This window comes from Geotrypetes seraphini, chromosome 7 (assembly GCF_902459505.1).
Source record: "Geotrypetes seraphini chromosome 7, aGeoSer1.1, whole genome shotgun sequence".
NCBI lineage: Eukaryota > Metazoa > Chordata > Amphibia > Gymnophiona > Dermophiidae > Geotrypetes > Geotrypetes seraphini.
Window position 1 is genome coordinate 93,310,653 of NC_047090.1, and position 26,072 is coordinate 93,336,724.

Here is a 26,072-nt window from a genome sequence, read left to right on the forward strand (position 1 = left end):
AACCATTGTCTGATTTTCTATCACTTATGTGCTTGTCTAGATTTGGTCAACTGACAAGTCTCTCCGAGAACCGAATGATCTTTTCTGCCTTTCTGTTAGCAATTTAGACCAGCATTCCTTCTTTGCCAGAGCCACTTCTTTGCCAAATTGTTTTGGTGGAGTTTGAATGCTTCTTGACTAGAGGACTGCTTATACGACATGTACTTGTGCTACAAGCGTTCTGAGGGCCTGATTTTGTCTCTTGAGAAAATAAAGACCCAAATGGTATCAGCTGTTTTGGTTAGCAGGGTCAACCTAAGTAATTATAACTAGAGCATTGTTATCCAATGCAGGAGTAAGACTAATATACCAGCTTTTTAGCTGAGCATTGAGAAGCAAAATGTGATAATCTGATAGGAGGAAAGAAGGAACAGAAAATAAATTCTCAGATGTGATGAAAGTAATACTGTATTTTGTATTCACCCAAAGAGGTTTTGAGGACCATGAGTTCTAAACTGATTGGAGGAGAAAAGAAGTAATCAAATTAGGAAACCTGAGTTGCTGAAAGGTCTGAGGACATCGAGGAAGAATTGGTAGACAAGAAGATGAGATCTAAAGAGTGATTTGTTAAAAGTGTGTTGGAAAAAAAAAAAATAAGATGGGAGAGACTTAGGGTATCTGTTTGAAGAAGAAAATCCTTGTCCTACGGTAGTTAAGGATTATCCATACAAATATTTAAATCTCCAGATGTTAATAAAGAAGTAATACAGGTTAAAAAAAAAAAGGAACACAGTTCCTGGAAACCTTCTAAATGAGAGAAAATGAGACAATAAATGATCAAGGCATTAATAGGAAGAGATAAATGAATCTGAAAAAGTGCTTTGGAATGTTGGAGGGAAGGTAGGTTTTTCACAGTGAAGAGTGCTATGGTAGATATGGGTGATGCTGCTTCCATAGGCCAAACAAAAGGAACCAACAAAAACTGCAGTAAAAATGCAAAGCAAAAAACCAAAACAAAACTGCAAGGTGCAGGAATTTATTCAATAAAATCAATAAAAATCATAAAAACATATATGGCATAGATAAAATAAATAAAATAAAAGTATCCAAAAACTGGTCCTTTGGGGAGGCCTGAAGGACATCGGGAGAGAGGGGAGATAGGGTAAAGGGAAGGGAGGGGGTCAGGATGGAGAGCCTGGCAGAGAGTGAGGGGGACTGGGTGCAGATCCTGGCAGAGCAAATGAATATTAACCCCCCTGGCTTATATTCAAGTCAACCTTTTTTCCTCTTTTTTGGGGGTAAAAGGATACCTCAACTTATATTTGGATTGTCTTATATTCGAGTATATACGGTAAATCAGCCTACAGCAGCCAGTATTTAAATTAATTCTGATTACAATGGGCTGTTCGTGACTAGCTGTTCTAATTGTCACTGCCTTACCATATTAGACTTGAATCTTCCCTCCCTAGATTTAAAACCCTGCTCAAGACACACCTTTTCCAAGATGCTTTTTGCTGACTTTCCAGGTCTCTCCTCATCCCCTTCCTCCCATCTACCCTTCCTTCTTTTCACTCCCTTCTCTTTTTTATTCCTGTCATGATTATTTTTGCATTGTAAACCATGTATATTCCGCTATCTGCAGTATGTCATGATTTTGTAAATACAATTTTTGGTGAAGACTGTGTCTTATAGTTAATGAAGAGGGGTGCTACTGTTAATGTGGCAGAAAACATACCCCCTCTTTTACAAACACTTAGCACGGTTTTTAGCACCGGCAGCTGCGGTAACTGCTACCACACTCATAGGAATTTTATGAGCGTTGGAGAAGCTGCCAGTGCTAAAACCCATGCTATGCTTTCATAAAAGAGGGGGATAGAGCAGTTAAGGGCGATAGGTAACTGCAGTGTGCACTTTGGCTGTGCTGTTAACAGTGCTATAGTACCTTTTTTCACTGCCCTTCCAAAAATACTGGGAATTCCCCAGTGGTTATGGCAGAGGTTTTGAGGTTACTTTGCATTAAGTTTGACTATTAGCTGCAAATCATTTGTATGCTTTAATATATAGAAACCTATCTATTTTGGTGTTTTTAATGGTCTGGATGGGTGGGTGGGAAGGGATTCTTTTATATTTATATATTTTAAGGATTATAAGTAAGATTGTCAAGTGATTTGTAAAAAATTTTTCTGATTGATTATTATACACTTGTTGTAAGATTTGAAAATGAATAAAGATTAAAAAAAAAAATGGTCTGGATTAATTTTAATTGTGGGGTTATGTTTTCTAAAACAGGAGACAGAACAGAGTGTTGAACCAACTGCCACTGAGAGAGAACCACTTGTAAAACAAAAGGTGCCATCTGCAGTTCAGCAAGCTGACCTGGTAATGTGCAGCATTATCTAGAGCAGGGGTGCGAGCTACTTGGGCTTGCGAGCTACTTTTAAAATGACCAAGTCAAAATGATCTACCAACAATAAAATTTTAAAAAAACACAACGCACACTGTACGCATAGAATTGTTAATTATCATTCCTATTCCGGGGTTTTTTCAAAGAGGTCAAAGCAGATGACTCTATGCACTGTTACCTCAGTAACAACCATAGAAAACTAGACAAATACCCACCCCCTCCCTTTTTACTAAACCACGATAGCAGTTTTTAGCGCAGGGAGCTGCGCTGAATGCCCAGCGCTGCTCTTGACGCTCATAGGCTCCCTGCACTAAAAACCTCTATTGCAGTTTAGTAAAAGGAGACCATATTGTAAAATATAGAGAGCAGATATAAATTCAGACACATTTTGATCACTAAATTTAAAATAAAATAATTTTTCCTACCTTGTCTGGTGATTTCATGAGTCTCTGGTTGCACTTTCTTCTTCTGACTGTGCATCCAATCTTTCTTCCCTTCTTTTAGCCTGTATGCTTCCTCTCCTCCTGACCTCATTCCCTCCCCCCCGTTTTCTTCTTCTCTCCCTACCCTCTCTTTCTTTCTCTCTTCATGCCCCCTTTCTTTTTTTCTGTTTCTCTTCTTTCCTTCTGTCTCCCTGCCTGCCTTCTTTCTCCCTCCCTGCCCTCCCCCAAGCCACTGCCACTGCTGCTGCCGCTGCCATCGGATAACAGGCCCCCAAAGCCGCCCGCCGCCGGCCAAGCTCTCCTTGCTTCGGGCCCACCAGCATTCCTCTCCCCGACGTCAATTTTGCCGTCAGAGAGGAAGTTCCGCTGGCCAGAACTTCCTCTCCGACGGCAGAATTGACGTCGGGAAGAGGAAGGCTGATCAGCCCAAGATCGACCTATTGAGAGAAATGCTGCCGGGTCCTGCCTTTGAAGAAACAGAAAGTAGGCAGGACCTGGCAGCAAGAAGAGCAAATCGCAAGCTTCACTGACCTGTCTCCCGCTGTAGCCCGCGAACGGGGCTCTAACATGTGCGTGCCAGCTTCCCTTCTTCCCCCCCCCCCCCCGACATAACTTCTGGTTTCAGAGGGAAGCCTGTACAAGCACACGTTAGCCCCCGGAGCATAAATTCTCCAAGCCGTTTTTTTTTTTTTTTTTTTTTTTTAAATGTTGAGCAGTGGAGGCAGCAGCAGAATTCAGGAGCAGGCCAGTCAGGAGGGGAAAAAAGAGAAGGGAAGAAGGGAACCCGCTCTGCGATCGACTGGGGTCGCCTGAGCGAGCGACCTGTCGATCGTGATCGACGTGTTGGGCATCCCTGATCTAGAGAATATAAAAATATGCCGGCACCTGCATAACTGCTGCTCCTGGTCTATATAATACAGTGTCCTCCACTCCAATCCATACTGGAACTCTAACTGCCCCTCCCTTTCTCAGAACAGGTCCCCTTGGCCTACTTTACTCCATGGTAGTTCAGTGGGGCAAAGAGGCAGGAGCAAGTAGGGTTTGCTCCTGCCCCCATCTCCAAGAATTAAGGTAGGCCCAGAGGGCCGGTTCTGAACGGGGAAGGGAGGGGAGAATCATTGTGTAGGGGAATGGGAGGGAAGGTCCAATATTATGTCAGGGGGGAGGGAGAACCACTTATGTGGTTCCTGGTTGATATGCAGGTCTTGGCTGAATATCGGCTGGGATCTATATAAGAGCCAGCAGACTGACTGAGGCTGGTCTGACACCAGTATTCAATGCTGTTGCTTGGACATCTGTCTGTAGCGGTCAGTGTTTAAAAAAAAACTACTGACTGTACTGGCTGAATATTGATCGGAATGTCACTTTTTGTAGAAGATTTTAACATTATCTGTGGGATTTTTTTTTTCTGTAGCTTTCAGAGTTAGTCATTCCTGATCAGGCATCAGATAATGTCCTTATCAATGTGCCACATCAAACACCTGTGGAAAGTACTACTTTGAAATGCTCAGTTTCATCAACAGTTGGCACCTCTAATATTTCAGAGGACACAAAGGTAACATCTACTTCTTTGTATGTTTTGGGGCCTATTTGATTGGTGTGAATGCATTTTCATTAGTGCTGATTTTTGCATTAACATTGATGATGTGTGTGTAAGTGAGAGCCCCACCTATGTCCTGCCCTCATATGTGCCCCTTTTGTAGATATTTGCTCTGTAAGATCAGTGGGCATTTTCACAATATCACTTAGACACCATGATAGCTCTTATGTGTGTAGGTGCTCCTATATGTATGACTATGCCACTAAAAACTGATTAAAAATACATTAAAATATTAACAAATATATGTTTTGCATGGATGCCTAAAAAGTGGGTGTGGTTAGTGGTGGGGAAAAGGCATGGTTGACTTAGGCATTGCTAGTCATTTGAAACCTGGCCTAATATACTGACACCTAGCGATGCCTAAGCATGCCTAGTTGCCACTAGGCATGATTCTACGAGATGATGCCTAGTGGTTTATTGACAACTTTGTGGAGCGGTGCCATTTATAGAATTGGACCCGCCTACTTTACGAGTTTAGGCTTCATCATCAGTTTTGAGAAGTCAACCTTGTACTCCACAAACAAGATTTAATTCACAGGATTGATTATGGATACAGTACAATCAAAAGCCTTTCAATTGTCAGACAGACTCTAATTCTTGAGACTACATGCCCACAACATTCAAACTTTTTTTACTGTCACAACTAAGGCCTTACTTAGAAATGTCAGGTTATATGACCATTGTGATATATGTGGTCCTGTTTGCTAACTTGAAAATGAGAAGACCTTAAGATCCAATAAGATCAACATACCATGCCTCTATCTAGCATACTGTACTTCATTTTTTTGTTCTACTACAAACTGTGCTGCAGGGATGTACTGTATGTCCAAACACAACCTGACTACTGATTTCCCATTTGGACCACTGGAATAACACTTTATTTTAAGAAGACCTGCTTCTAAACACTAGCATTCGGGGAACTTGGTCATGGGGTGAACAACTTAGCTATGTGAATCTCTGAGAGATATTTTACTTACAAGTAGAGTACTTGTCCACCTTCTTCAGGGTCACTTTGTATTAGGTCAAATGGCCAACCAAGTTGCCATGTTTTACACAAGGAGGAATGGGATTCCTCCAACTGCCCAGGGTTCAGAATCGGATAGGCACAGGCTCAGCAAGGTCTTGAACCCCATGGGTTATCTCTAACCTGAAAAACTCTGCACATAAAGAAGGCAAGATGGCAACTAAGCAGCACGGGTGAATGAAGGCTCCCGTTCTGAGGAAATTCTTCTAACTGCTAAATAGTTTATATGTGCCTTCTAAAATGCCCAAAAGAAGAGGGAAAACCAGGGATTTCTCTTCTTCCTTAATTTCATTACCTTAACTGGAACAATTTACGGTAATCTAAAATATCAGTTGCTAACTCAGTAATGTTACCCAGTTGAGTGAGTGCCTCATTAATTCATTCAAAACACTTGTTATAGGTGAGAAACATTGGTTTCCATTAATCAATTGATTTCAACTTGCTGACTGCAGATAAGGGTATCAGAATTGTAAAGATGTCCTTCTTCCAGTTGTTAAGTCAGTAATAGAAAGTATTTTTGGTCATGTGATCTGATTTTTTTTGTCCAGTCAGCATAGGACATGACAATGATCAAAAGATGGAATTGTAATTTATTCTTGGGCAAATTGAGATTATCATTTTTACTACTAAAAATTTACTAAATTTGCAAAGTAAATTCATCAAGTACATTTTAGAGTCCAACATAGGAAAACTAAACAGGTTGATATTCAGCTTGTGATGTTGTGCAGCTTATAAGCTTTTTTTAGCTGGGAAAGAGGAACCCAAACTACATTTATGTGATGTAGGGTTCCATATTAGGAGTCATCACCCAGGAAAGTGTCCAGCGACGGCTAAGAAAGCAAATAGAATATTAGGAATTACTAGGAAAGGAATGGAAAACAAAAAAATGATTTAATGCCTTTGTATCGTAAATCCCAGGAATGCCTAAAGATGTGAGCACAATCTTCAATTAATGCCAGATAGTGCCGATAATTGATTATTATGTCCACTTATTTTTGCTAATTGGCTTATTAATTGAATTGTGTGTGTGCAAATTGGGTATGTGCCCATATTTATGAGTGCAATTTTGAGTGCCATATATAGAATTAGATTGATTTTTTTCCCAATTCTTTATTCTTTTTAAAACTTACAATATGTGTAACAGTAAATACAACATTTTATACTCAATATCACACTTAATATTCTATTAATGTCCATATCAGAATTAATTCCCCCTCCTCCATAATCAATCACATTTTTCAACATGTAACATATCTATCATGGACCCCATATCTGCATACCAGAATTCATTATCATCCCAATCCCCCCTCCTTCCCCCTCCCAGATGTGCATTTTTAAAGGGAAAAAACAATATTTAAACATTACAATATTTTGTTAATGGTTCCCAAGTCTCCTGAAATTTCTTGAAATTCCCTTTCTGAGTAGCTAGTGTTCTTTCTATTTTATACATATGACACAAGGAATTCCACCCAAAACTATAGTTAAGCCTCCTCCAATTTTTCCAATTGCTTGTAATTTGTTGTATAGCAACTCCTGTCATAATAAGTAATAGCCTGTTGTTCTTAGATGATATTTGGCTTTTAGCTCTCATTGATATGCCAAATAGCACAGTATCGTAGGATAATGCCACTGGATTTTCCAACAAACAATTTATTTGGCCCATGTTGATTTCCAAAAAGCCAAAAAAAATGGGCAATAGAACAATAAATGATCTAAAGTCCCTGCTTCGAGATGACAATGCCAACATTTATTTGACTTAGAGCTATCTAACTTTTGTAAACAAACTGGGGTCCAGAATGCTCTATGTAACAACCCCCCCCCCACGTTTGTCTCATAGATGCTGACATTGTACAACTTTTTTATTTAATGACGCCTTTATTATTTAATACTATTTGGTCTCATTTAATATATTTTTACAAGTCTTGGAACCAATTCTTTTCTCTTTTCTATAACATTTTTTCACTTATCCCCCCTCTTATCTCACCCATATGTGTTTTCCTTTATTTATTTCCCACTCTGCTCAAATATATTGTAATTTCTCCCCCTACTTATCCTAATGTTTCCAGTTTATCTCGTAACTGTCCATGTCTTGTTTGTTTTTAATTATTTTTAAAACTTCTTTTATATTGTAATTTTAATCATGTGTTAATCGCTTTGAAACCGATAAAGCGATCAATCAAATATATATTAAACTTGAAACTTGAAACTTGATCTCAACCTCCAAGTCCAAATTCATGGCCATTGAGATGCAGAAATTTGGTGCTTAATCTCAATACTCCAAATGACCCTAAGACCAGATTTTGTTTTTTTATTTAATAAATCCAGCTATCAGAATTAGACTGTTAATGGGTATTTTCTAGTGATTTGGATTGGCCACTGGTGACCTTAGGGCAAAGATACAATAAAATATCACATTTTCCACAGCTGAATTTACTGTGAGAGTCAGTACCTCAGGTCATTATCTCCCACAATAAATAAATAATATAATTTGCAATCAAAGGGGAAAGGGATTGGGACTTGCATATCGCCTTTTTGTAGTTATACAACCACACTCAAAGTGGTTTACACACAGGTACTTCAAGCATGTTCCCTATCTATCCTGTTGGGCTCACAATCTATCTAATGTACCTAGGTAGTGGAGGATTTAGTGACTTGCCCAGGGTCACAGGGAGCAGCGGGAGGTTTGAACCCACAACCTCAGGGTGTTACGTCAGTTGCAATCAACCTTGCAAGCTGTGGGATTTTTTCTCTTCAGGCCACTAAATGATATAACTTGAAGGCAATTTAATGGGGCTGGTTGTAAAGAAAGTGCCACATGGATCCCCAAAGACACCCTCAAGACTCTAGAAACAGATTTTCTACATTCCCAAAGACATCTCCAGTTATGACCCGAGCTGGAAATGTGCCCTATGTAACATGCCCCCTATTGCTATTGTGGCAAAGCAGGGGTGGTAATGGATGGGGTAGAGTTTTAGTACTTTCACCTTCCTTGAGCCCTGTGCCCATCACCTGCACAAAACTCATTATGGCCCTAGACACCCCCTGGAACCGACTCCCAGACCTATTGATCCAAGCTATTGGGGGGGGGGGGGGGGGTACAGGAACAATCCTCAATAACTCCTGTCCTCTAGCCTGCCAAGTTCAAAATAGCACCAGTAATAGTCCTTATTTGTCATTTTGAAACCCAATGGCCTGATTGGCCAACAAAAATGCAGTTTAAGGCAATCTAGATTATTCAATTTGTATAATGTACAAATCGCATAATTCAATTTGCTTTACATGTATTTGCATGCTTTGCATTTCATTATGTAGAGAGTATTGTGGTGAACTAACATGTATTAAGTGGCAAAAATCCTGCATTATCTTCCTAATACAGGTTAGTAACTACCCCCTTAGGGATACAAAGTCATTCAAAGTAGTTTACAATTTAATAAAAATCCAATAACAATAACATAGCAAAGCTTCAATTAAAACACACACCAAAATTGTTAAGATTTCTTCTTTCCCACTCCAGTAATAAACCCCCTCCATCCTAAAAACATATGTGGGTGTACATGTATATGAAATATTGGACCCACTACATAGATATTCATATACTGAACCTCATACCAGAGATTTCAAAATAGCAGGTATACAGAATATCCAGAGAAAAGACCTCAGTGTTCCAAGAGGCAAACTCAGGGAACTTCTATTGCAATTATAAAATTGTCATAGGAAACACATCCTTGAAAAAACTCTGTTCAATAAATTATTCTCAATATTATTTCTTTCAAAAAAATTTTCTACCTGCACTTATCTTTAGAAATGTCTTCTAGTCCTCTGGTATGGGTAAGATCACTGCAGCGCAGTGAAACAAATCCTTCGGTGCTGTTGCATTCAGTCTAACCTAGCACTGAAGATAACCAGAAAATTCCCGACAGGCCCTGTTTCGCGGCTGTGCTGCGTCAGGGGAATTTCTGAAAAATATAAGATTGAATCAATTACATACTAATACATACAGTGCTTTTCAAAAAACAGCCTTTCCCATTCAATTTTATATCTGAAAAAATGAGCCGCTGCTTCAGCGATCCTCTTTAAGAAAATGGTGACCCCGGCGTCTGGCTCTGTTTTTAAAAGGGCGTGCTAAACTGTTGTTGAACCAATTGTTGCTTGGACAGGGGAACCTGAGCCAATCAATTCAAGCTCCTACAGGAAGAACTAAAAAAAGGCTCTCCATTCAACTCTGGCATTTAAGCCAGTCGGAATGCAGGTTTGTAATCTAAAGATCCATTTCTGTTCTTGCATCCGTAACAGAGATTTAAGGTCCCCTCCTTTTGCTGATGGAAAAAGCTTATCAATAATCCAGCAACGCATGTCTTCAAATGAATGGTGTGAATCTATACAATGTTGCGCCATCGGTGCTTCTATCCGACTGCAGGACAGCCATGAACGATGTTCAATCATTCTGGTTTTAAAGAGTCTTGAGGTCTGTCTTATGTATAATAGGTTACAGGGGCAAAGTATTGCATAAATAACCCCACTGGTTTCACATGACGTGCAAAACTTTAAAGTATATTCTTTATTATCTGATGGATTGAGAAATGATTGACAATCCAAGGAAACAGGACAAATAGAACAGTGTCCAGAGATGTGGATATTATTCTATTTGTCCTGTTTTCTTGGATTGTCAATCATTTCTTAATCCATCGGATAATAAAGAATATACTTTAAAGTTTCACACGTCATGTGAAACCAGTGGGGTTAATTATCTGACAGACTGGGAAATGACTGACAATCCAAGGAAACAGGACAAATAGAACAATGTCCACATCCCATACCAGAGGACTAGATGACATTACTAAAGATAAGTGCAGGTCTTTTACCTAATAGTTTAGAAAATTTTTTTGAAAGAAATAATATTGAGAATAATTTATTGAACAGAGTTTTTTGACCAAGGATGTGTTTCCTATGACAATTTTGTAATTATCATAGAAGTTCCCTGAGTTTGCCTTTTGGAACACTGAGGTCTTTTCTCCGGATATTCTGTATACCTGCTATTTTGAAATCTCTGGTATAAGGTTCAGTATATGAATATCTATGTAGTGGGTTTATATTTTTTGATATTCAGCTTGTGTGGAATTATTGTATGAAATATTGGAAACATGTGGGTGTACATATGTATATGAAATATTGGAAATATTTAGTTTTATCGCTGAAATGTTTGCTTTATTTTAGGTGTCATTCTCAGTCTCTCTGAATGTGAAAGGAAAAGCTATATTGATTAAACCACTGGAACGTTTTGGAAAGATATCAGACAAAAAGTCTGTGCAATACCAACCTGTGTCTCTACTTGCCACGTGGATGCCAAAGTAATATATACAGTTGTATTGATATACAGTACTACCAAATCAAACACTAATTAGAATCTTATTGGCCAGTATTCACATATTTAGTTAGCTGGTGTCGCTAGATATTGCTGACAAGTGGGATATTTGGTACTAACAGCATAGTGCTGCTAATTATTCTCTCTGACCACCTAGGCACGATCTGGACAGTGCTGAGGCAGTCCATGGGTGAAGGCAGAGGATATCTGATTAATAGTAACATGCAGATCACTAACTGCTGCTAACTGGATTCTAATGCTGGGTCAGTGCTTATTGAATATTCAGCACTGGTCAGTATCTGCATACGGGCACTGAGGGCTGGTTTTACTAAGCTGTGATAGTGTTTTTAGCGTGCGCTTAGCGCACGCAAAATTGTTGCGCACACTAGACGCTAACGCCAGCATTGAGCTGGCGTTAGTTCTAGCCACGTAGCACGGGTTTAGCGTGCTAAAATTCTGCGCACGCTAAAAACGCTATCGCAGCTTAGTAAAAGGAGCGCTGAATATCTGCTGACTTCCATGGGCTGAATTTGAATGATTAGAAAAAATATTAAAAATGAAAATAGAGTGAATCCTTAGGTTCAAGCATTTTCTTATGACCCAACTCATTTTTTTAATTTTATAATTTTTATTCATTTTACAACTTATATCAAGTGTATCAAGAAATAACATTTGAATTGAAAAAACATCACTTGTATTACTATTATTATCATCGACTGACATTTATGAAAGTTAACCTCCCCTCCCATCCCTATCGCATCAAAAATATTCATTCTATTAATATATCAAAAAATCATCCCTCCCACCCATCCCTATCCCCTCATTTCAATTATCTTATGAAGGGAAAATGTTTACTACTCATTACAAAAGTCTGTTAATGGTCCCAAAACATCTCAAATTTATCAAAATATCCTCTCTGTGTGTCTAATGTTCTTTCCATTTTATAAATATGACATACAGAACTCCACCAAAAACTGTAATTTAATCTACTCTGATTTTTCCAATTGAATGTAATATGTTGAATGCCAATTCCAGTCAGAATAAGTAGAAGCGTATTGTTTTTTGAAGAAATCTGACTTTTCGCTCTCATTGACATGCCAAATAAAATAGTATCGTATGTCAAGGCTACCGGATTTTCTAACAACCTATTTATTTGGCCCCAAATTGATTTCCAAAAAGCCAAAATACATGGACAATAGAATAATAAATGATCTAAAGTCCCAGCTTGCCAACATCTATTAGACTTAAAGTTATCTAATTTTTGTAAACGAACAGGGGTCCAGAAAGCTCTATGTAACAGAAAAAAAAAAGTTTGTCTCATAGATGCAGATACTGTACATCTCATCCTCTAAGACCAAATTCATGACCATTGAGACGCAGTAATTTGATGCTTAATCTCAATGCTCCAAATGTCCCGAAGTCCAGTTTTTGATTTTTTTAAATCATATATCCAGATATTAATTTATACCACTGTGCGACCTGGTGCCCCAGAAGGTCCACCTGAAAGCATAAGAATTCCAAGCTATATTGATTAGTGAGACTTTTCCATTCAGGGAACCCTACCTGAATGGCGTGCTTCAGTTGCAACCATCTAAAATTTTGTGATTTACTAAGACCAAATTTATGTTGCAACTGTGAAAACTCAAGCAACTTAGCATTCGACAAAATGTCTTCTAATGTATATATACCTGCCATATGAGATTAAAATTTTAAATAAACACTTTATCCTATAAATCAACTTGTAATTAATATTTAGTAATAAATAATCATTTTCGCCATATTTAAGATCCAAAATACAATCACCCCTCCTCCCAACCCCCCCCCTTACATACCCTCTTCCCATCCCATCCCATCCCATCCCACCCCAATTAATAATGAGAACTTTGAAACGCAAATTTGAGATCAGGTACCAAAAAAACTCCTTACAAGCCATTGTAATATATTAAATTAGCTACCATCATAAGCTACCTAATTATAAATATGATTCATAAATATTAAGTAATATATAAAATTCAGATTTTTAAACACCTTCTTAAAAATAAACAATTCATAATAATGAACTCTTCGATGAAATAAATAACCAGTCCCTAACATTTAAAAAAGAATAATATACTTATATATAATTTGAAAAATTCTTTAAAATATTTGGAGATTTTTGAAAATCTTTTCACCAAACTTTTGCTGTGTTTCTCTCACGTGTTTCAGCATATGTTGCACCATTTATTTTAGAGCCTGTATTTCCAGCATTGGAGTGCCATGTAGTGGACCGACATCCACACCTCTGAGACAGACCTCCGACTGGAGGCCAAAACACAGACTGTGTCGGGTCACCCACTGAGTCATTGATTTTCAAGGACATTGTATTTACCCCCTCTTCTACTAAAGGGCGCTAGCGGTTTTAGCGCGTGGAGCCGCACTGAATGGTGGGGTAAATGGACAATACTCGGACTGGAAGAGTGTCACCAGTGGGGTGCCACAGGGCTCGGTGCTTTATAAATGATCTGGACATATGTACGACGAGCGAAGTGATTAAATTTGCAGACGATACGAAGTTATTCAGTGTAGTGAAGACGCAGGGGGATTGCGAAGATCTGCAACGTTCATAATCAGGCTCAAGGAATGGGCATCGACTTGGCAGATGAGGTTCAAAGTGGATAACAAAAATATCATGCACGAATACAGGATGTCTGGGGTGGTACTTGGAGAGACCTCTCAGGAAAGGGACTTGGGAGTTCTGATCGACAAGTTGATGAAGCCGTACATGCAATGTGCGGCGGCAGCAGAAATGGCAAACAGAATGCTAGGATGATAAAGAAGGGGATCACGAACAAATCAGAAAAGGTTATCATGTCGCTGTACTGGGCCATGGTGCGCCCTCACCTGGAGTACTGCGTCCAGCACTGGTCGCCGTACATGAAGAAGGACATGGTACTACTCGAAAGGGTCCAGAGAAGAGCGACTAAGATGGTTAAGGGGTTGGAGGAGCTGCCGTACAGCGAAAGATTAGAGAAACTGGGCCTCTTCTCCCTTGAACAGAGGAGATTGAGCGGGGACATGATCGAAACAATCAAGGTACTGAAGTGGATAGACTTAGTAGATAAGGACAGGTTGTTCACCCTCTCCAAGGTAGGGAGAACAAGAGGGCACTCTCTAAAGTTGAAAGGGGATAGATTCTGTACAAACGTAAGGAAGTTCTTCTTCATCCAGAGAGTGTTAGAAAGCTGGAACGTTCTTCCAGAGGCTGTTATCTGGGAAAACACCCTCCAGGGATTCAAGACAAAGTTAGACAAGTTCCTGCTGAACAAGAACGTGTGCTGTTAAGGCTAGTCTCGGTTAGGGTGCTGGTCTTTGACCAGAGGGCCGCTGGGCATGATGGACCACTGGTCTGACCCAGCAGCAGCAATTCTTATGTTCTTATGCTGCTCCCGATGCTCATAGAGTTCTTATGAGTGTCGGGAGCAGCGCGGGTCATTCAGCGCAGGTCCCCACGCTAAAACCGCTAGCGTGGTTTAGTAGAAGAGGCCCTTATTAATTTTTATCCTTGCACTTTTATATGTATTTTTAATTTGAGTCTATATGAATAAATATTGTTTGTTTCAAGGTTGATGTGTTCTATCCCACTCCCCACTTGTTTTCGTTTCTGAAAGCAGTTAGCTTAGCAGGGTTTAAAAATGATTTGGATAATGTCTTTTATCCCAGAACAAGCAGGCAGCATATTCTCACGAATGGGTGACGTCACCAAGGGAGCCCCAGTACGGACCACTTTAAAAGTGCATCGCCACTTTAAGTCTTTGGAAAGTTCGCAATAGCCTGAACCGCGCATGCACAAGTGCCTTCTCGCCCGACGTAGGTTGCACGGTCCCTTAGTTTCTTGTGGAGCTAAGAAGTCATTTCATCAACAGCTGTTGATATTTCTTCGCTGCCTTCCTACTCACGTGGCTTATTTTTTGACTTTTAAGTCAGTTTTTATTTTCTTTCTATATAGTAAAAAAAAAAAAAATTTTACTTTTTCGCTTTCGCGAGTTCAGTCCAGCGGAGCCTGTTTCCCTCCTTGCGCCTCAACTTTTGATTTTGCCGAGGCTATTTTTTCCTCCATGTCCCGTCCTCAGACAGATTTTAAGAAGTGCAGACGGTGTGCTCACCATATTTCCATCACAGATCTGCATCACTGGTGCCTCCAGTGTTTGGGACCGGAGTATATGGCTGAATTGAGGACTCATTCCTCACTCCAGAAGAGGACCCTTAAAAATCGTCTGATTCAACAGCGACTCCTCTTTGGTTCCACTATGGGGGTGATTCAGCACCAGCGCCGACGTCGGGGTCCGCACCGAAGTCGACATCACAACACCCGACGTCGATGGATTCATCTTCGGTGTCGCAAGCAGTGGGTAAGCCGGCTAAGAAGCCTTCCCCCACCACTTTGGGCTCCCAGGTCACTTCAGCAGTGAGCCAAGTCCTGCAGACCTCAAGGAGATCCAAGAAACGATCGGCTCCTATATCGGTGAGTGCCTTGACATCAGCCTCCTCATCGCCAGAGCACAGATCGGCACCAGCGGTACCGGTGCCCGGCCTCAAGCAGCAAATTCAACATCTGCTGCGAGAGAAGTTAAGGGAGCAGTTACAGCTCTTACTCCCTGTTAGGGTGACATTGGCTCCTCCGGTGCCAGTCTGGTCTGAGTCTTCCATATCAGCACCGAAAGTTGCAGCCTTGGTGTCAACATTGCAAAAATCTTCCTCGGTGCTGTCTGAGTTGGCTAAACACTTGATGTCGGAGACAGTTCGGCACCGTTCTTCTTCCCAAACATCTGCCGAGATGAAGTCAGTCAAATCGGGTAAGGCTTTGAGGAAGATGAAACATATGGAATCATAGACACCCAGTGCTCGACACCGTATTCCACCCACTCGAGACTCGGACTTCTGGGGTGATTCTGAAGAGCCTGTTCTATCTGATGAGGATATCTCTTCAGATGAAGACTCTCAACTTCCATTTTCTCAAGAACTTTCTCCACGAGTGGATAAGTCTACTTTTTCAAAATTTTTGAAAGACATGGCAGAGATACTTTCTATACCTCTTGAAGTTGACTCAAAAAAATTTAAACAACTTTTGGATGCATTAGATTATGAATAACCACCTAAGGAGTTTCTTCGGCTTCCCCTTCATGACATCTTGTCGGAGACCTTTTACAAGAACTTAGAAACTCCTTTAACCATTCCTGTGGTTCCTCACAAGCTGGATTCGCTATATAGGGTGGTACCCATTCCAGGCTTTGACAAGTCTTAGTTCCCCCATGAGTCTCTCCTGGTGGAGTCTACACTTAAAAAATCTGCTGGAGCCAGTGACAATGCTTCTGTACCTCCTGGCAGAGAGGGTAAGGCAATGGACCATTTTGGCAAATGATTATATCAGAATGCCATGCTTGCCAACCGGTCTGGTAATTGTGCTTTACATTTCTCCTTCTATCTCAAGCATTTAGTTACCCAAGTGGCCACTTTTCAGAAGTGCTTACCTGATCGCAAATTACCTGCTTTTTAAAATTACATTTCTGACTTGCTAATGCTGCGCAAATACATGTTACGGTCTATCTCTGATACTTTTGAGCTAATATCTCGTGCTGTGGCTATGTCTGTGGCAATGCGATGCCTCAGAGTCAGAGCTTGATGTTAACCATCAAGATCGTCTTTGGGCGATTAACTTTTTGGAGCTTCCTTAGATACACCCAAAAGTTATCAGCTAACGAAACCAGGTTGGATACTTTGGTTAAAGAAAGAAAAAGCCTCCACCTGTTCGCCCTTTTAGACAACATATCAGCGTCGTTTTGCTGCAAAGCCTTTGCTGCCACCTCAGTCTCAACCTCGTATGCAGAGGCAGCAACAGCAGCAACCCCGTCAATCCCAGCAAAAACAGCAGGCTGTTCCACCTAAATCTACACAGCCTTTTTGACCTGTTTTTCAGGAGCATAGCCAATCTCAGCATTTCTCAACCTTTGCCTCAGCCCATTGGAGGTTGTCTTCAGCTATTCATCAGTCGTTGGGAACTCATCACATCGGACCTATGGGTCCTCAACATCATTTGTCTCTCCATTTTCAGACTCTTCCACCAGACAATCCTCCAAGACAATCTGCTTTGGACCCTGCACAGTCCTCCCTTCTTCTGCTGAATGCCATCGAGGAAGTTCCCCTTGATCAGCAGTCCCAGGGATTCTACTCCCGTTACTTCTTAGTCCCCAAGAAGACTGGAGGACTGAGACCCATCCTGGATTTCAGAGCTCTCAACAAATTTCTAGTCAAGGAGAAATTCAGGATGTTGTCACTCGCCCTGCTTTATCCTCTCCTCAATCAGAAAGACTGGCTATGCTCCCTAGACCTCAAGGAAGCCTACACCCATATCCCGATTCATCTGGCTTCCAGGAAATACCTCCATTTTCAAATCAATTGCTGTCATTACCAATACAAGGTACTTCCCTTTGGCCTGGCATCTTTTCCCAGAGTCTTCATGAAGTGCCTAAATTGTGGTGGCCACTTCTCTCTGATCACACGGCCTTCAAGTCTTTCCTTATCTGGATGACTGGTTGATCAAGGCTGTCTCATCTCAGGAAGTGGTCCAAGCAACATCTCAGACCATCTCTTTATTCCAGATTCTAGGATTCGAAGTCAACTTCCCCAAATCACATCTCATTCCGACCCAACGTCTGCAATTCATTGGGGAAATCCTAGACACCACTCTCATGAGAGCGTTTCTTCCTCCAGATCGACTTCAGACTCTCATCCGTCTCTGTAAGCAGTTGCTTTCCCTTCAAACCATCTCTGCCAGACACATGATGGTTCTCCCAGGCCACTTGGCTTCAACTGTCCATGTCACACCACTGGCAAGGCTACATCTTCACACTCCTCAGTGGACTCTGGCTTCCCTGTGGTCTCAAGCGACGGATCGTCTCTCACAACATATATCTGTGACATCATCTCTTCTGCGATTGCTTCAATGGTAGATGACCTCTTAAAATTTATCCAGAGGTCTTCTTTTTCATTTACCCGCTCATCACAAGAGCATCACGACAGACGCATTCTGTTATGCCTGGGGGGCTCATATGGATGATCTGCAAACTTAGAGGTTTTGGACTGCCAAGGAGCGGAAATTTCACATCAATTTCTTAGAACTCAGAGTGATGTTTTATGCCCGCAAGGCTTTTAATCATCTTCTTTGCCCTCAGATCCTCCTCCTTTGCATGGACAATCAAGTAGCAATGTACTACATAAACAAGCAAGGAGGCATGGGCTCTCTCCTTTTGTGTCAGGAAGCCCCAAAAATCTGGACTTGGGCGACAGCTCGCAATCTGTTATTGAAGGCGGTTTACATTCAAGAGGAGAAGAATTCCCTAATACCTCAGTAGAATTCTTCAACCTCATGAATGGACTCTCGACTCTGCAACTCTCCAGTCCATCTTTGCTCAATGGGGCACTCCTCGAGTGGACTTGTTTGCAGCTCCTCACAATCACAAGCTGCCCCAGTTTTGTTCCAGACTTTACTCTCTTCTCTGTCTGGCAGCAGATGCCTTTCTCCTGGATTGGACGGGTCTCTTTCTATAAGCATTCCCTCCACTTCTCATGTTGTGAACCTTATTCAAGGTCAAGAGGGAAGCAGCCACTATGATTCTCATGGCCCAGACAACATTGGTTCTCCCTTCTCTTTCAACTCAGCTCCAGGGAGCCCATGCCTCTTCCAATATTTCCTACTCTGCTCACTCAGAATCAGGAATCACATATCCCAACCTGCAATCTCTACACCTGACAGCTTGGTTTCCCTTGGGCTGAATTCACCTGTCTTACGTCTTTCTCAGCCTGTTCGTCAAATTCTTGATGCATCCAGGAAACCAGCCACTCAGCATTGTTACCAACAAAAGTGGACTAGATTTTCTTCCTGGTGTCTTCATCATCATCACAATCCAACATCCTTGGCAGTGGAATTGGTGTTGGATTATCTTCTTCATCTGTCTGACTCTGGTCTCAAGTCTACATCTGTCAGGGTCCATCTCAGTACTATTACTGCTTTTCACATGCCAGTCGAAGGAAAACCTCTCATTGCTCATCCTTTGGTTTCCAGGTTCATGAAAGGGCTTTTCAATGTTAAACCACCTCTCAAGCCTCCACCTGTCGTCTGGGACCTTAATGTGTCCAGACAAAACAAACTTCATTCTATTAGAAAACAGCAAAATCACAACCATAACAAACCTAGTCATAAACTCTATATCATACCCCATTCAACCCACTTTAAAACTCCTGGAAGTGCTGATAGACAGACACTGTACCATGCAGCCACAAATCAATAAAACACTAAAAAAATCATTTGCAGTTATGAGAAACCTAAGGCAAGTTCAAAAATTATTCGACAGAAAACATTTTCAACTCGTTGTACAATCCCTAGTCCTAGGACTAATAGATTACTGCAACATACTATATCTCCCATGCCTAGCAAACATGATCAAACAACTTCAAACAATACAAAACACAGCCCTAAGACTTATCTACTCACTGAAGAAATACGACCATATCACTGAGGCATACCTCGAAACACACTGGCTCCCAGTCCAAGCGAGAGTACTCTTCAAATTCTACTGCCTACTATTTAAAGCCATAAATGGAGACAGCCCAGAATACTGGACTAATTCAATCCTCCTCAACCAGACACAGGAGAAACCACACACCATTCATGTACCCGCCGACAAAAAATGTCAAACGAAAGAAACTTTATGACAACCTCCTAGCTACTAAAGCTGCAAAACTGGACCACCAACTCTCCAACCTACTAATCAAGACCACAGACTTCAAAACCTTCAAAGAAGAAACAAAAACCCTACTATTCAAAAAATACATTAAACTAAACTTTGTAAATCTTTATTCATTTTCATCTCTTACAACAAGTGTATAATAATCAATCAAAATAATTTTTACAAATCACTTGACAATCTTACTTATAATTATTAAAGTATAAAATAATCCCTTCCCACCCACCCCACCCATTAACAATAAATCAGTTATCAAATATCATATTTCCCAATCCCACCCCACCTATATCTTATATAATAACAAGGTGTTTAAGATGTCTGATCAACGGCCCCCAAATATTTTTAAAATTATGATAATTTCCTTGCTGTATAGCAAGCACCCTCTTCATTTTATAAATATGACAAACTGAATTCCACCAAAAGGTATAATTAAGTTTAGTATAATCCTTCCAATTTCCAGTAATATGTTGAATGGCAACCCCCTTCAGTATTAATAAAAGTTTATTATTATTTGCTGAAATTGGACTCTTAAATCTCATAGATGTACCAAATAATATAGTATCATATGAAAGGGCAACATGATTTTCTAACAATGAATTAATTTGGGACCAAATTAACTTCCAAAAAGCATTTATATAGGGACAGAAAAAAATTAAATGATCTAAAGTCCCAGCTTCTAAACTACAATACCAGCATCTATTAGACCTAGAGCTATCCAACTTCTATAAACGAACTGGGGTCCAAAAAGCTCTATGCAACAAAAAGAACCAAGTCTGCCTCATAGATGCTGACCTTGTAGTTCTTATTCTCCAAGACCAAAATCGTGGCCATTGAGAGGCAGAAATTTGGTGCCCAATCTCAATGCTCCAAATATCCCTAAGACCAGTTTTCTGTTTTTTATTCAAATACCCATACAACAATTTATACCACTGTGTGGCTTGGCGACCCAAGAAATCCGCCTGAAAGCATAGGAATTCCAAACTATACTGAGAGTTAAGAAAGTTCCTGGCAACATTAAACTAAACTAACACAACCAGACTTGACCCAAGCACCACCTGCAACACTCCCTGATCCTTCCCATCTTAATAAAGCTCCAGATTACTTCTTATGTATCTCCAGTTGACCCAATACCTGTAAACTGTAATAACTGTAATAATGAAATAATGTAATCCACCTTGAACCGCGAGGTAATGGTGGAATAGAAATCACTAATGTAATGTAATGTAATTATTAAGATGAACATGGGTAAATCCACTGTTTATTCCTAGGATAAGCAGCATAACATCTGTTTTATTCCTTCGGATCTTGCCAGGTACTTGTGACCTGTCTTGGCCACTGTTGGAAACAGGATATTGGGCTTGATGGACTTTTGGTCTCTCCTAGCATGGCAATGTTTATATACAGGAACCATTCTTAGCCAATTAAATAGTGCTAAATATTGGGCGGTTTAGTTTATTATTATTTATCTACTACTTTACTGTATATTCAGAAAATACAGCTGATGAGAGTCTTGTTCTTCCATTTTGTCTGCATTATTCTATTTCACACTGTGGTTGTATGACTAATTGTCTTTGTTTTAAAAAATATCCTCATTGTAGATTCCTATTTATTTGTTTATTTTGTGTCAAGTAATTCTGTACTTTTCAGCTTTTCCTGTCAATAAGAGCTTTATAGCCAGGCTTATTCTGGATGGGTATGCACTGCTCTATCCCTTTGTTCTTTATTGAAATTAGAAAAGCTTTTTATTTTTAACTTTTGTTGTTCTTGAAGGGCCTGTGATGTTTAATGGGTGTAGAAGAAGTCTCTTTTATCGTTGTCTAGTAGTTTGTAAATAGATATTACCTAAAATTAAGCAACTGAGAATAGACTAATTTAAAAAGAATGTAGAAGCAGTCAAATTGGCATTTAAGTGACCCCATTCATGCTATTACTTATCTGCAGTGCTCAAGGCCTTTTTTTGGGAGGAGGGGGACAAGATTAGGTATTAAAACAAATAGTGACTGCAGACAAGGGAGCATTTTCCTGCTCATAAATAGTTACTGTCAGATTATCAATGGTGCAGAAACTGTATGAGTTTCTTTCAAACTTTATTTAGGGCAGTAAGTGGAATAGGCCACACACAGAGTTGTCTTTTTTTTGTCTGCTGTTTCAAAGAATGATAAATAGTCTGTTTAAAGAGTATTTGTGCTATGAAAACATACACCTTTATCTGTAACATGTCCCAAATAGCTGTAGCTTTTATTGCCATGTTCTTTCAATTTCTCGCCTTTGCAGTGAAGTTCTAACCTATGGATAAAAGACAAAGATATAAGATCAAAACTATGCTACTTGCATCCTAACTAAATTCAGAATACAGTTGGACTTCTTATGGCCATTGAACACTTGCATGTACAATGCTTGTTTAAACAACATCAGAATGCAATGTTGTGAGCTAGTATATAGAGAATGTGATTACTTATACAGTATTCAAACTTAATTTTAGTTCAGGCATTTTTTATTAGTTTCAATCTTCATTTGAGTAGGAAAGACATATTTTTAGTAGGGGCCACTCAGAAACATGGAGTGTAGTTTTGAAGGCCCTGCAGTGGAAGATTATAGTATTGTTTTCATACAATTCAAAGAAAAAGCAGTCCAGAGGGTAATTCTGTTTGACAAAAAGAATGACACCAGCCTCACTCAAGGGTGATTCCATCTGATGATATAAAGATGGATCTGCTCTCTGAAAGCTCAGAAAGACCAAATGGACTTTTCAGTAATGCATATTAGATTCTGTGCAATGGCTGCCTGCCTTCCTGCTCTCCCTGGGTGTTTTCATCTGTACACTTGAACAAAAACCTACTCTCTCCCCTTGGTACTGGCTGGCTTTGTCACTAAATGGCAATGGAAAGGCCCTACAACCAGTTCATAAGAATTGCCACTGCTGAGTCAGACCAGTGGCCCATCATGCCCAGCAGTCCGCTCATGCGGCGGCCCTCTGGTCTAAGACCAGCACCCTAACTGAGACTAGCCCTACCAGCGCACGTTCTTATTCAACAGAAACTTGTCTAACTTTGTCTTGAATCTTTGGAGGGTGTTTTCCCCTATAACAGCCTCTGGAAGGGCGTTCCAGCTTTCTACCACTCTCTGGGTGAAGAAGAACTTCCTTATGTTTGTACGGAATCTATCCCCTTTCAACTTTAGAGAGTGCCCTCTTGTTCTCCCTACCTTGGAGAGGGTGAACAACCTGTCCTTATCTACTAAGTCTACCCCCTTCAGTACCTTGAATGTTTCGAACATGTCCCCTCTCAATCTCCTCTGTTCGAGAGAGAAGAGGCCCAGTTTCTCTAATCTTTCGCTGTACGGCAGCTCCTCCAGCCCCTTAACTATCTTAGTCACTCTTCTCTGGACCCTTTCGAGTAGTACCGTGTCTTTCTTCAGGTACGGCGACCAGTGCTGGATGCAGTACTCCAGGTGAGGGCGTTCCATGGCCCAGTACAGCGGCATGATAACCTTCTCTGATCTGTTTATGATTCCCTTCTTTATCATTCCTAGCATTCTGTTTGCCCTTTTTGTTGCCGCCGCACATTGTGTGGACGGCTTCATCGACTTGTCGATCAGAACTCCCAAGTCTCTTTCCTGGGAGGTCTCTCCAAGTACCGCCCCGGACATCCTGTATTCGTGCATGAGATTTTTGTTACCGACATGCATCACTTTACACTTATCCCCGTTGAACCTCATCTGCCATGCCAATGCCCATTCCTCAAGCTTGATTATGTCACGTTGCAGATCTTCGCAATCCCCCTGCGTCTTTACTACTCTGAATAACTTCGTATCATCCGCAAATTTAATCACCTCGCTCGTCATACCTATGTCCAGATCATTTATAAAGATGTTAAAGAGCACTGGTCCAAGCACCGAGCCCTGCGGCACCCCACTGGTGACGCTCTTCCAGTCCAAGTATTGTCCATTTACCCCCACTCTCTGTTTCCTATGCTCCAGCCAGTTTTTAATCCACGTGAGTATTTCACCCTCAATTCCATGGCTTGCAATTTTCCGAAGTAGTCGTTCATGCGGAACCTTGTCCAACGCCTTCTGAAAATCCAGATATACAATGTCGACTGGATCGCCCTTGTCTATCTGTCTGTTTACTCCCTCAAAGAAGTGCAGCAAGTTCGTCAAACACGATCTGCCTTTGCTAAAACCGTGCTGACTGGTCCTTATCAGCCTGTTTCCGTCAAGATGATCAACGATGCTGTCCTTTATCAGTGACTCTACCATCTTTCCCGGTGCAGAGGTCAGACTCACCGGTCTATGGTTCCCCGGATCTCCCCTCGAACCTTCCTGCCTCTGTGCTACCCTTGACAACTCAGGTGAAAGCAAAAACATTTTCTTGAACAGGATGCAAATCCTCCCACTGCAGCGCCAATCAGTTCTGCATTTTCTTCAAGCAGGCAATCATGTTGCTCTGAGGGGAGCCATTTCCACTTAGCCACTTGGACTCTACCTTCTTCTAGCACTGAACTTTGGCCCGGATGCACTAAAGTCACCATGCGCCTAATGATTGTCGGTAAACTGGTTGAATCTGTTTATTGTTGACCTCATTTAATAGACCGATGTTCACAGTGGCTCACTGTGTGCTTTTCCAGCATCCGTTGCAGACTCCGACTTTGCTAGGCAAACGACCTCAGTAGTATTAAAATGAGGTCATTAATATGCCCTAACATTGCTTCTGTTACGTCCCTTCCAGATTCAGTACACTAGGGGGCTCATAATCAAAACAGAAAAACATCTAAAAACTGGCCTAAATCGGCACTTGGCTAATCTAAAAGACAAGTCATCCAAGAGCCGATAATCGAACCGGGTTTTAGACGTAAGTCACAAGAAGGTATCCAAAGTGACCAGATAACCATTGCAGGGACAAAGTACAGACCACCACACACTGCCCCAGTGATCACTGACCCCCCTTCCCATAAAAATCGTAATAACAACTTTACATATCTGCCTCCAGAACATCAGCACCTGGCAGCCTGGCATAGGAAAGCCTAGTAGAGCTGCACAGAGGTGGCTTAAGTGGTCTTGGGGGCGGGTTAGTGAACCATGGAGAGGAGGACCCAGGCCCATAAGCCAATCTAATCACTGCATTCATGGTGAAAACTTTGCACCCACCAAAAACCCCCCTAACCCTTTTGTACTGCCATATAAGTAGCTCCTGCAGCCATAAGGGCTATTGGGGTGGTAGATAGGTGGGTACCCCACTACTCTGGTGCCATGTGTGGATGTCTAGTCCATCACTTTTCTGGCCCCTCCCGCGCCCAAAAGGCCTTTTTCTAGACGTTTGTGACTTGGACAAATTTACGGATGAAAATGGGGTATAAAGATAGTTGACTTAGCGGTCTGGGCAATCAGATGGCTGGACGTACAGTTGGACAATTTTCAAAATAAAAATATATGTTGGACCCTTTCCCGTGTCCGACTTTGGGCGACTTGCGACTTAGGCCCAAAATTGACTTTCTTTTGATTAAGCCCCTCTAGGTGTTCAATCATTTCCTGCAATCTGTGAGTTGCAGAAATCCTAACACTTTTCTGAGTACATGCTCCTCTCACCTTAGAAAGTTAGAGTGCCCTGCAGTTTCATTTTCTGCAAGCAATTTGTGCAGAAGTTTTCTGCTCTTCTTTGCTTCTTTTTCTTATTTTTTTTGCTTAAGTTTGTCTCTTTTGATGGCTTAAGTGCCATGAGACTCCTTTCTAATGGTCCTCTGTCGAAGGAGAGGGCGCAGTCCCACAGAGCCAGACTGCTGATTCACAGAGAAACTTCATTGGACCTGTAGCGCCAGCCTGCTGTGTGCCATCCTTCTCATACTTGGGGTCCATTTCCCTGGGAGTTCGCTTGCCCTCTGACCTTGTCGGGAGTTAAGCGTAGGCTGTATGCATCCTGAGTAAAAATATCCTCTGGGTTTCAGGGCACAGGCTACATTTTTCCGCCTCCAGTTGTGTAGAGAAGATCAGTGGAGACTGAGGTTACAGTCAGTGTCCATCCAACTGGCAGTCCGAAGATCTTCAAGTCTGGTCATTTTGATGCTGTTCTGAGGCAGAAATTCCTTTCCTCCATTCATCTGCAGTTTAAACAGAGCTGACAGGCAGGCACTACACCAGGGGTCAGGAACCTTTTTGGCTGAGAGAGCCTTAAACACGACATATTTTAAAATGTAATTCCGTGAGAGCCATACAATATGTTTAAAACTAAATACAAGTAAATGTGTACATTTTATGTAAGACCAACACTTTTAAAGTACAATAAGTCTCTGAATTCTTTTTAATAACGTTGTTATGCTTTTGCTAAACAATGATGAATAAAGTAGTTCTTACCATTAATGCGACTTCTGGTGCTGCATGGTTTTGCTGATGGCTTTGTAGTCTGGTTGATAGGTGGTGAGGTTAAGTTTCATGCAGGCATTGAAACTTCCATCCATTAAACGTGATCGTAGGTTGGTCTTAATGTTC

The 26,072-nt window shown here is 41.0% G+C and overlaps 1 protein-coding gene across 6 annotated transcripts in view; it reads left to right on the top strand.

The window, feature by feature from the left end:
• The window catches only part of TTC6 (tetratricopeptide repeat domain 6), a 302,423-nt gene that overhangs the window by 5,485 nt on the left and 270,866 nt on the right, over window positions 1–26,072 (top strand). For 5 of the 6 annotated variants that reach the window (XM_033953436.1, XM_033953440.1, XM_033953437.1 and 2 more), the window contains exons 3-5: window positions 2,269–2,358; window positions 4,241–4,381; window positions 10,665–10,798. In XM_033953436.1, the coding sequence (XP_033809327.1) occupies window positions 2,269–2,358; window positions 4,241–4,381; window positions 10,665–10,798 (365 nt within the window). The remainder of the gene's footprint in view (window positions 1–2,268; window positions 2,359–4,240; window positions 4,382–10,664; window positions 10,799–26,072) is intronic. The other variant, XM_033953438.1, reaches the window with a different exon arrangement.